General features: G+C 39.0%; 1 protein-coding gene across 1 annotated transcript in view; it reads right to left on the bottom strand.

Moving 5' to 3' along the window:
* Positions 1-217: 217 nt before the first annotated feature.
* Positions 218-12,665, bottom strand: part of med24 (mediator complex subunit 24) — a 57,575-nt gene continuing 45,127 nt past the window's right edge. Inside the window, exons 22-27 of the mRNA XM_052038783.1 lie at positions 12,442-12,535; positions 8,463-8,562; positions 6,692-6,772; positions 4,051-4,199; positions 2,283-2,409; positions 218-533 (exon numbers count right to left, since the gene is read on the bottom strand). Coding sequence (XP_051894743.1) covers positions 2,293-2,409; positions 4,051-4,199; positions 6,692-6,772; positions 8,463-8,562; positions 12,442-12,535 — 541 coding nt within the window. The 3' untranslated portion in view covers positions 218-533; positions 2,283-2,292. The remainder of the gene's footprint in view (positions 534-2,282; positions 2,410-4,050; positions 4,200-6,691; positions 6,773-8,462; positions 8,563-12,441; positions 12,536-12,665) is intronic.

Genomic DNA, 12,665 nt, shown 5'->3' on the forward strand with positions numbered 1-12,665 from the left:
GGCCAGAAATAGTGGTTGAGGTGGGCACATTAGCAAAATTTAAAAGCCACCTAAATAAGTTCACGGCTAGGAGAGGTTTAGAGCACTGTAACTCTAATAAACTCCTCATGGGGTCCAATAGCAGGGCATAAAATGGTGACAATTCCCCAGAACAAGTGCTGCAGCACAGAGGAATGGCAACAATGAAAAGGTATTACACTAACTGAATCAATCGATTTAAATGCTTTTTTTTATTTTTAAGTAAATTTACATGTTTTACTTCAGTAAAAAAAATTAAAAATTTAATGATTTTTAATAGATTATTAACATTTCTGAATATCAGAGTCATTCAGAAATATTCAAGGCTTTTGACAGGTTTGACAGCAGGCTAAGTCAGGAGGCATAGTTTAGCAGATTGCCAGAAATCTTTTCCAACTGTTTCTTGAATGCAGCTTGGTCCAAAGCAGCCCATGTAATGCCTCATCTGGGTAGCTGAGCCCTTCCTTCCAAGTCCTGGCCACAAAGGATCTGGATCCTTTCATCCACTGTTCAAGCTGCAGGATGTGATTAAATAAGTGCATTCTTAGTAGATAGAAAAGTGGTGAGAGTGGTAATTTGTCACTGACCAGAATATTTTAGGTCTTTGCCTGTATATACCTGGAATTTATATGGAGTTCCTCAACATTTTTATGTCTGCTATCATAGATAACGTAAGCAAATGGCTAATCGTGTTCCAGCAGGGAAACTGTGGTTAGGTGATCTGAACTAAGACAGAATGCAGAATTATCCCTAAATATATAATTCAATGAAAAAATTAACCTTGGAATTTTGCCACAGTTGCTCTCAAACTTTCTTTTCTGATATGGTGTAGTGTTAATTTCTTAGTTTAATAGTATGTGACTGTTACAAGGCTATGAGTGGAAGTAGATAGCTGCTGATCACAGGATTGGAGTAACATTTTACCATGGATAACGGATTGGTTAAAACAAGGTAGGAATACATAAGTTATTTTTAGATTTGCAGTTTTACTAGTGGGATCAGTCCTGGTGTCTTCAGCTCATCACAGCTTACATTAATGACTTAGATGAAAAGGCAGGCATGTTACACATCTAAGATTATTGTTCATACAAGAACCAGAAGAAAAATTGAGGAGGACACAAAAAGTCTGCAAAGGAATCAAGGTGGATTAAGCGAATGGGCAAGATGGCAAATGAAGTATCATATGGGAAGATGTGAGGTTTGCCTTTGGTTGGAGGAATAGAAATTGTGAGAAGTTTGTAAATGATGGTGTGCTGGGTCGTAAGATACAGCAACAAAACATGCAGATACAACAGGCATTGAGGAAGATAAATGATAATCTGGCTTTTTCTGCAGATGCATTGAATTGCAAAAGTAAGGAAGACATTGAGATTTTACTGGGCTTTGGTCATAGAGTCACACAGCACGGAAAAAGACCCTTCGGCTCATTGAGTTCACACCCACCACCAGCCACCCATTTACATTAACCCTGCACTAATCCAACTTCTTACACGCATTTTCATTAATGCCCCAGGTTCTACTTACTCATGTACACATTAGAGACAATTTACATTGTCAAATAATTGACCAACCCACGTGCCTTTGGGATGTGGGAGGGAACCCACAGTCACAGGGAGATCATGTAAGCACAGCACCTGATGTCAGGGCCTCTGGCACTTTGAGGCATCAGCTCTACTAGCTGCACCACTGTGCCGCCCCATGAATGGAGTAGTGTGTGCAGTTTTGGTTTTGCAGCAGAGATTTACAAGATTTATTCCGAGGATTAGTGGATTGTCTAATGAAATGAAACAGAATAACACTGATCTATACCCACTGGAGTTTAGAAAAATAAGAAGTGATCTTATTGAGATGTACAAGATTCTGAGAGGGATTATCAGAGTAGATGCCAACAGGCTGTTTCCTCTAGCCAAGCAGTCTACTACTACATGCTCCTAAGGAACAAGACTGAGATGAGGAAAAATTTCATGTGATGGATTGTGAATTTTTGGAATTCTCTCCTGGAGAGTACTGTGGATGCTCAGCTGCTGAACACATCTGAGAATGAGATTGATATGTTTCTTAATAGTGAGTGAATCCAAGGATAAGGGAATCGTGTGACAAAGATCAGCCATAACCTTATCTCAAGTAGGCTCAAGAGGCTCTATAACCTGTTCCTGCTTCTATTTACGTTCTTACATGAAGACACATCTACTGTATCATATGCATGTGACAGTTAGCATCTATCAATGCATGATTATTACTCTGTACTAGGCCTAGAGACTCACCAACCAGCCTTTAAAGTGCAGCAATTGCCTTTGCAGCAACCCTGCGTCCTAGAGGGAGGCTCAGGTCAGTTATCGCAAGCACAGTCTTTGGTTTGGATAGGGCCGGCAATTTCATGAGTTCAGAAACCTGTTTCAGGAAAAAATATGTACAATGTCATCAAACACAAAAGAGCATTCGAATGTAAGGGATACTGGGATGCAAGAACTCATTCTGAAATTTGCAGTACTTTTTACTTGCAAGAACCCTCAACTAGGCAACTTTACTTATGGTCTTTGTTTACAAAGATGAGCAACTAAATACAGTTATATACTGCAGCTTCAGCTTTTGAAAATCTAAAGCTCTGTCTGTAAACTTTAGACAAGAAATTACAGTCCAAAAAAATCTATCTATAAACTTTCACTACTTTACGGTGCAACATAATTAAAATATAATATTGTATGTCACATACATATTTAAAAAGAATGAGAATGGTTTTGCAATATTACTTTATAAACAAGTATGGTGTAACTTAAAAGTAACAAACTCACATTTATATCGCACCTCTTTCAAACTCAAGACATCCGAAGCTTTTTACAGCCAATTAGATAATTTTGAATTTATCAGCCAACATGTTCACAACAAATATCTATTAAAAACAATTAAACCAGTAAGCTGATTTTTTTTTCTTTGTATTAGTTGAGGGGTAACAGCTGACAAGAACTATGGGAGAACTTCCCTGATTCTCTTGGGATCATTTATAACTACCCAAGAAGACCGACATGGTTTGAACCTCTGCTGAAAAAACAGCACGTTCAGCAGAATATTTTTCATTCAATAATTCACTGAAGTGTCAACCAAGATTGTGCAGTTAGTTCTGATGACGGACCAGTAACCTGAAATGTTAACCCTCTTCAATTCTCAATATTTAGACTTGTAGAAAAGAGTCCCCTTGTGAAGAACGGGACATGCCCTGGCACGCACAAAATAACAAAACTGTGTCCTCAGCAGAGAATGGGGGGCGGTGGGGGTGGAGAGGGAGGGCAGAAAAAAAAAGAGTAATATTACAAATCGCTGTATTATTCATCCTTCAAGCACATTTACCCATTCAAAGCTTACTTAGGATAATTTTCAATGAAAAAGAGACAAGGCATTAAACTGGCAAGAGGGGGATTCCATTCAGATGATTTTTCCCATGAGGGTTCCAGGGAAAGTTTCACAATTAATTCATAAACATTTTGTTTCTTTGGAAATCCAAACTTATATTTGTTTCTCATTCTTGATGAGGATAAGTGGCATGAAGAACGTGAATGGAACATAACAATCACCAGCAAGCACCCCCAGTTCTGAATGAATGACAAAGGGATAGTCTATGTAATGGCCTCAAGCAAAGCAAGCATGAGGACCACCATGTTACTTGACCATTTTCACATGGCAAAGTGAAATGGAAGGAGTGAAAAGGGAATAACTGATCTGGTTTGCTTTTAATGATTCTAGCTATTCTGAAAGATTTATTTCACAAGTAGTACAGATAAATAGATACTATAGTTTAGCATGTTGAATGTCTATGGCAATTTGAGGGGTGTACACTGACAACACAGTTAAACAGTTCAAGCATTCTAAACCTTTATCAACACAGAATTGAATGAGCTTTACAAAAAAGACTAGTTTTGTATGCCTGTTTTATAGCATTTAAAGCTAAACATTGAGCATGGATATAGATTTACAAATAACTTACTCATTTTTAAATTATCTTTCTTGGATGTCAACTAATCTGAAGATTTGACTTACCATGGTAAAAGGCATGAACTGGAGAATGCTACCACGACTCCCCTGGTCCAAGCACTCTACACATTCTTCCATAAACCACTGGACAAACTGGGTGTGTGGACCAGCCACCTTTGAGCTCAGGATTGAGGAAATCAAGAGGAACAAGTTTGCTGAAAAGGAAATTGGGAAAGTTAATAGGTTAGTGCTCCATCTTTTCTTGACTAGCTTTAAGTGAATATTCAGCAGTATCATTGGACGAACATTTCACATTTTGTTGAATATGAAAGACTCTCCCTCAGACATAGATGAGATAACATCCTAACACAATTTTGATTTCCATTAGCTGAACAAAATTGAAATGGCTGTACATCTGTCTCTTTGACCTTCAGTTCACTGGTTTAAAGGTATACCATCACAGAAACATTACTTCAAAATGCATTTTGACAGTAATTTCAACTTGAGTTTTATATTCTTAAATTAGAAAATAAAGTGCACGTATTTTCACTTTTCAAAATCTTAGGCTGGATTGCACTGATGTGTCCAGCTGGCAATTTCTCAGAAAAACCTGGCTTGCTCCACTGCACGTCAGCACGATCCTTACTTTTGTATGTACCCAATTCTTTGGAGAGCAGATGTGGATGCACTGAGTCCTAGGGTAGTTCCTGATTGGATAAATCTCATAAATAGTCCCTCAGCTTTAATTATGAATTTATGTAAATTGGATGTTTTCAAATTATTTTGTTATACTTTAAGATAATTTTAGATTTTTCATTACAAATATATTTAAACTGTTTCTAGATGATTCTGATCAGAGGACAGCAATGTAAAGCAACAGTCGGTGTTGCTGCCTCACAGCTCCAGAGAACCAGGTTTGATCCTGACCTCAGGTGCTATTTGTACAGTTTGCACATTCTCCCCGTGACATGGGTTTGCGCTGGGTGCTCGTTTCCTCCTACATCCCAAACATAGTGGGTTAATTGGCAATTTGCCCAGGTCGGTGTAAGTGGCAAAATGATCAAATAGCAGCTGATGGGCACATAAGAGAGAACAAGTTACAGGGCTACAATTATGTGGAAATAGGACTGATGGGATTGATCTGTTGGCAACCAGCTTGGATCTAATGAGCAGAATATCTTCCTTTTGTGTGATAATAAATAAATTTAGAAAGAGTGGGAAAAGCCTTCTCACAACACAGCTCACAGAAGGTCACATCCATATAGTTGGGGACCTAGGGCTCATGAAATGCTCACAGCAGTGAGGCATTGAAGACATTGGGAGCTGTGTAGCTGCAGATGTTAAATGTGATTAGGAGCATTCCGTGGGAGGTAAATCTGAGCTGCAGTCAGCCCAAGCATGATTGACCTATTGACAACTAAGTGCAATTAATGCTTTAATTGTTATTTTTCAAAGTTACTTGAGGATGTTGCAAACATATTTAATTTACTGCAGTTTTCTTTGTGGACATTTAAAGACTTTGACTCATACTGGAAGGCATTCAATATGCATTAAATGCTCTCAAAACTGTACGTAATTTATCTTGCTATTCTTCAGGTATAAGATAATCACTGAATACCAATTGGCTGTTTAATCAAAATGTAGTTTCACTGAGCTATCAAAATGGAATGGACAGTAATTAGCAGTGGAAACGTGCTGACTTCTCTCCTCCCTAATTATTAAGAGACAATTATTAAGAGACCACACAGACAACCTCCATATGCCAATCTGTATTTTCTGTATTAGTGAATGTCAAATATCCTAAGGTGTTATCTGAAAAAAATACATTGATTTTCAAGTATCCTGACCAACCTTCTCTCCTCAAACTGAAATAAAACTAGCAACCATTTATCTTATTGTTCTGCATGGGACCTTACAAAATGGATACAACTCTTACTGAAGTAATAATTGCAAATGCAATTATTTAGTTGTACAATGCTTTGAGATTCCAAGAATGCTCTGTGGCCAATTTCTTTCCTCAATGAGTACCAAAACATCACAAAAATCTTTCTTTTTAATTCTGTGTATTTTCAACCTGCAGAAATGTGTTCCGATGTTTTTCTGTGGAGCCTCCATCAAATAATATTATGACATCAGTAGTTTAGCAATAAGTACTGACCCAATGTATTGCTGTTTTAGTAAAAACCTCTAATTTACATATCCATCTAACTGCGTAATGAGAGGAAGAAGCTTCCTCCTTGGTGTCCCTGCCGACTGGAAGCTCCCATTGAATAAATATGATACCAAACTTAATGACTTCTCAAACATTGCTCAATTTCCTTTTGTCAGTTTTTGTTCTAATGTAGATTACATAACTCATATCAGGAAGATCGCTTGAGTATCAAATTTAGATATCAATTTCCGAGAAATTCCATCTGAAATGAAGAATCGACTTAAGTGTATCACAATCTAAATATACTTCGTAAAGAAATAGCACAAAACAGGTATCTGTAATTCAGCAGAATATCTGGATGCAAAATGTGTAAAGTACTATAAAAATAAATTTAAATCTGATTCCAAAGAAGGAACCAACAACATTGTTTTTAGACAGCATCTTTTGGGCCATTTGAACATCCCAATGTAATTTAATGAGAATTAAATATAACCTTGTAGCTAAATGCATAATAACACACTCTTGAATGGGTTTGTGTGAGCACCCATAACTTACCCAATACTCTTTTCAAGGGATCTCTCATGTTTATGTTGTGAAGCTGAGAGGCTGAAAGCGAGCTGCTCATTGAACGGTCACCTAAAGGTTATACGTTGAAATAATTATAAAATAAATAGAACAATGACTAAAACAGCAACATGAGAGAATTAGAGAAAATATAACAAATGGTCAGAGCCCTGATTCCCAACTGAAACATAAAAGGGAAGATTAGAAAGAAAAACTGAATTGTCACAATATTTTAACATATTCATGGAACAGTGTGAGAGAAATAAAGTGCTAATTCTTTGGGATCGAGTCACCCACAAGATGAAATGCTTGATGATGGAAGTAAAGTTAACTGAGGGGCAGCTATGGTTATCAATACTCGAGCTTGGCAGCACTTCCAGGAAGAAATATAATTGAACAACCAGTCCAACCCATTAATAAGGACTGGAGGGAAAGGTTGGACAATAAGGAGTTAGACATCTTCCTAGTATTCAATACAAACAAACAAGTTAATGCTTTAATAAACTTAGTGTCTTGCTGGACATTAGATGGGATGCTTATCTAGAATACTGTAATACAGTGTCTTTTCTAGCAGGCTGATAGTTTTAGTCAATCAGGAAGAGTCTCAGGCATGTCTGAAGATCCCCAAGACTGGCTCTACTAACTTTCATTTAAGAGCCTGAGTTCAGCTAAATGGGGTAAACACTTGATTACAGTGTATCCTCCATCAGAGGCAAAAAGAAGTTGGGTGTTATAGTGTCATACAGCACAGAAACAGGCCCTTCTGCCCAACTCATGCATGCCCACCAAGTGACACCTTGCACTTACCCAGGTTAAACTCCATCTGCTATTTCTCCGCCCATATCTGTAACTGATCTATATTCTCCTGTATCCTTTGACAAACTTCTTCAGTGTCCACAACTCCACCAATCTTTGTGTCTTTAGCCAAACTTACTAACCAACCCATCAACATTTTCATCCAAGTCATTTATAAAATTATCTATATATGTATCACGAACAACAGAGACCCCAGCACTGATCCCTGTAGAACACCACTGGTCGGCGACCTGGAGCCAGCATTACACCCTTCCACCACTACCCTTTGTTTTCTATGGTCAAGCCAAGTCTGAATCCAAACTACCAAGTCACCGTAGATCCCGTGCATCTTAATCTTCTGGATCCGTGGTGACTTAGTAGTTTGGAAAGTGGCACCAAGTAAAAGATCAACCATGATACTGAAAGGTGGAGCAGCACAAGGGCTGAATGGATTACATCTTCTTCTATTTCTTAGAGACTGAAATATGGAAATGCTGATCTAAATTTGATTCTAGCTAAACAAAAATAAAAATGAACTGATTATCACTGTGCTCATAAAATAAACTATGTGTAATCAAAGTAAACCACTGAATCACTGGCAGGGTTGATTACTATCTAGCACCTTCTGTTCTCTCAGGTCAACAGTTTCATATTTACTATAGCTGTCAACTGCAATCAACACACACCCCCACACACTCAATTAATCATGTATTACACATAGTCTTTAGTAACAACTCTGTGAAAGAAAACACGATGTGTCTGAAATCACAATTCCTAAATTTGTGGAGCTCCTGTTGCCAAAATGCATTGTCTTATATTTTGTAGCATTTCTCAAAATACATATAAAATTTGACTTCTACCCACAAATCTTTCGGTAAGCTGCAAGACATCATAACAGCACACCCACACATTTAATACACACTGCTCTTTATTAGGCTGGGAGACTATTTGAGTCAAGAGCACCTACCAGGGCTAGAAAGGATATTTGGATCCTCTTCATTTGAGCTTAACAATCGTAACAGTTTTGATGGCTGGCTGTCATCCAAAGGGAATAAATTGATGTAGTCCTGTTGAAACAGAAGCCCAATAGTTATGCATGCCACTATTTCTTTGATAATATATTTCATTTTTAAATTAGGGTGGCCGTGTACTACACAAATTGTTATTTCAAACACAATAAACAAATAATGCTTTACCAAAGACGCACAAGGAAGTTTTAGTCCTAGATGTGATTGGTAGATTGGTGAATTTCTAAACAGCCCTGGAAATATGTTAATTCCTCTTCCTTTTTTGTTATTTTGAAGATATTTTTTGACTGACAGGTACAGTGCAGTATCCCACTGAAGAAACTTTCTTTCTTTGCCTCCCATTTTCTTTGTTGACCATTAAAGGTAATAACTTAGAATGGAAAACTGTTGGGAGTCAGCTACCCACTGTTAACATAACTGCCTCAAGTGTACTTTTGCTACATACAAGCTTCAATGTGATTAGGAGAACGTAGTTACAAAAGGCATTCTTCCCACTTCTAATGTATCAGTCTGTTCCTTTCTTAATCAAACTCTAGTCACAGAGTCATAAAGCAATACAGGATACAGTCCCTTCGGCCCAAAGAGTCCATGCCGACCACAGTGCCCTCTCGGCTAGTCCCAATTTCCTGCATTTGGCCCATATCCCTCCAGGCCCTGACCCTCCACATAACCAATCAAATACTTCTTAAATGATACTATTGTAACTGCTTCAACCACTTCCTCTGGCAGCTCATTCTATTTACCACCCTCTGCGTGAAAAAGTCGCCCCTCAGGTCCCTTTTAAATCTTTCCCCTCTCACCCTAAATCTATGACCCCTAGTTCTGGACTCCCCTACCCTGGGGTAAAGACTGTTACCATCCACCTTATCTATGCCCCTTGTAATTTAAAACATTTCTATAAGGTCGCCCCTCATTTTCCTACATTCCAAGGAATAAAGACCTAGCCTGGCCAACCTCTCCCTATAACTCAGGCCCTCTTGTCCTGGCAACATCCTCGTAAATCTTCTCTGCACACTTTCCAGTTTAACCACATCCTTCCTATAACATGGTGACCAAAACTGTACACAGTATTCCAAGTGTGGGCTCACTGACGACTTATACAACTATAACATAATGCCCCAACTCCTACACTCAATGCTCTGACTGATGAAGGCCAGCGTGCTAAGCGCGTTTTTCACCACCCCGTCTACCTATGATGCCGCTTTCAATGACTATGGACTGGTACACTTAGGTGCCCTTGTTCCATTACACTCCCTCGTGCCCTACCATTCATGCTAAGTCCCACGCGGGTTTGACTTTCCTACCTCACACTTATCTGGATTGAAATCCATTTGCCCCTCCTTGGCCCACTTCCCTAACTGATCCAGATGCCCCTGTAACATACGACAATCTCCTTCATGATCAACAACACCCCCAAATTTCGTATCATCCACCGATCAAGCCCTATGCATTCGCATCCAAATCATTTATATAAATAATGAATAACAAGGGTCCCAACATGACCCCTACAGTGCACCACTAGTCACCGGCCTCCATTCCGAGAAACAACCTTCAACCACCATCCTGCTTCCTACCTCCAAGTCAATTTTGAATCCACCTAACTAGTTCTCCCTGGATTCTATGGGATCTAACCTACTAGATCAGCCTACCATATGGGGCTTCATCAAAGGCCTTGCTGAAGTCCAAACAGACAACATCCACTGCCCTACCCTCATCTACCTCTAGTGGGACAAGCCACCTTACTTAGAGCTAACAGAAAGTGGCAACTTTAGACCGGCTCAGTAAATTAGCAAAGCACATATTTGGGGCAGACTATTATAGTTAGATAATACAATGATAAAAAGCTCATCAAGAGAGGGTGTCATGGAATGTCACTGGATAAGGTTTATTTAACATTATGGCTTTGCAGATTAAATGCAGAAATCCTTTATTTCAACTCCAATAAAATCAAATTCTTCTTGTAACTAATGCACTAAAAAACTACTTAAATAACTAACAAAATGGAGAGGATGTAGAGGAAATTTATTAGAACAATACTAGGAATCAGGAATGACAATTACATAGAGTGACCAGAGAAACTGGGACCATTTTCCTTACAGAAACCAAGGTTAAAGGGGATTTTCAAGTTCAAAATCACAGTGCTGTGGAAAGAGCAGTTTGGGAGAAAATATTTCTGCTGGCAGAAGGGCAAGTAAATATAGTACACAGAGTTAATTGGCAAAATGTACCAGGAGATATGGTGAGATCTTTTCTTTATACCAAAATGTTCTGGAGTGCAGTGTTTGAATGGATGGTGGCAATAGATCTATAAAGCATTTAGAAATATAATTAAAGAGGAAAAATTGTGGGCTATGGAAAAAAAAGTGGAGCCATCTGGCTAGTTTTTTTTCCAAACATGAGGAGTGAGACAGATTGGCTGGGTGAATGGTGTTGCAACAAGAACCTCGCACTCAACGTCAGCAAGACCAAGGAATTGATTGTGGAGTTCAGAAAGGGGAAGTCAGGAGAACACACACCAGTCCTCATTGAGGGGTCAGCGGTGGAAAGGGTGAGCAGCTTCAAGTTCCTGGGTGTCAACATCTCAGAGGATCTATCTTAGGCCCAACACATTGATGCAATCACGAAGAAGGCACACCAGTGGCTCTACTTCATTAGGAGTTTGAGGAGATTTGGTATGTCATCAAAGACTCTTGCAAATTTCTACAGACATACAGTGGAAAGCATTCTGACTGGTTGCATCACCACCTGGTATGGAGGCTCCAATGCGCAGGATCAGAAGAGGCTGCAGAGGGTTGGAGACTCAGCCAGTTCCATCAAGGACAAACCCTCCCCGCTATCAAGGACATCTTCAAGAGGCGGTGTCTCAAGAAGGTGGCATCCATCATTAAGGGCCCTCACCACTCAGGACATGCCCTCTTCACGTTACTACCATTGGGGAGAAGGTACAGGAGCCTGAAAAGCCACACTCAATGATTCAGGAACAGCTTCTTCCCCTCCATCATCAGATTTCTGAATGGTCCATGTACCCATGAACACTACTTCATTATTCCTCTTTTGCACTATTTATTTATTCTTGTAACATAGTAATTTTTATGTCTTTATGTCTTGCACTGTACTGCTGCTGCAAAACAACAAATTTCAGAACATATGTTAGTGATAATAAACCTGATTCTGATTCTGAGAATGAAGCATAGAAGAGAAAATACACGTGGACAGATACAGAAAGCACCAATTCACAGAGGATCATTGATAGAAATGGATTGCCCAGGAAAGTGATCAAAGTAAGAGGGTGTTGAACTGGCATTTTGAGGAAAACATTGAGGGTTACAAACATTGAACTGTGCCTTGTGCTCAAGCTCTGCACAGAGGTGGCCTTTTCGAGTTCAGTGCATTCCGTTGTGACATCCATCCTTGCCTTTTGTACTACAGATTGACATTTCGGTGCAATATTACATTATGTTGTCAATGGTGCAGGTTTTTTTGATATAATGTTAAAATAAGGCTGTATTTTCTCCTCATGAGGGAGGAACTAAAGATCTCACGGTTCCAAAGGCTGCTCTCCGTGTTAAGGTTACCATTTAACCTCAACTAACATATTCATTTAAAAAAACTCAGAACATCTAACTCAATGCTATTTGTAGAGTCTTGCTGTGTGTCAATCGGCTTCCGTTCAAAAGTGTCTACACTCCAAAAGTATTTCATTGATAGCAATGCAGTTTTGAATATCCCCAAGATGTGAAAGGTGCTCGACTAATGCACTTTGTGTTCTCTCTGGGACAATTTCCATACCTATGAATCATTTTCATAATTTATAATCAATTCTAGTGGTCATAGATCAAGTAATAGTTTTACTGATTTGTTTTCCTAACAGGACCAATATAGAGATGGATGTTACTGTTGAGGTGGCACCGTTCTCACCTCAATATCTTCTCTGTGTCTTTTCCTCTGCTTGGCTGTAGCCTGACCCTTGTTATGTGAGGAATGAGAGCTCAGAGCACACCAGACCGAGAGCCTGCATTAAACAGAGGAAATAGGTGAAATAATGGAATTTCTCCCATAACCAAACAATGAATCAACAACTGAAATGAAACTGATAGAAGAAAAAGTCGAGTGACATAATCACGAGATCAAGACTTGGTGGT

Source organism: Pristis pectinata, chromosome 25, assembly GCF_009764475.1.
Source record: "Pristis pectinata isolate sPriPec2 chromosome 25, sPriPec2.1.pri, whole genome shotgun sequence".
Taxonomy (NCBI): Eukaryota; Metazoa; Chordata; class Chondrichthyes; order Rhinopristiformes; family Pristidae; genus Pristis; species Pristis pectinata.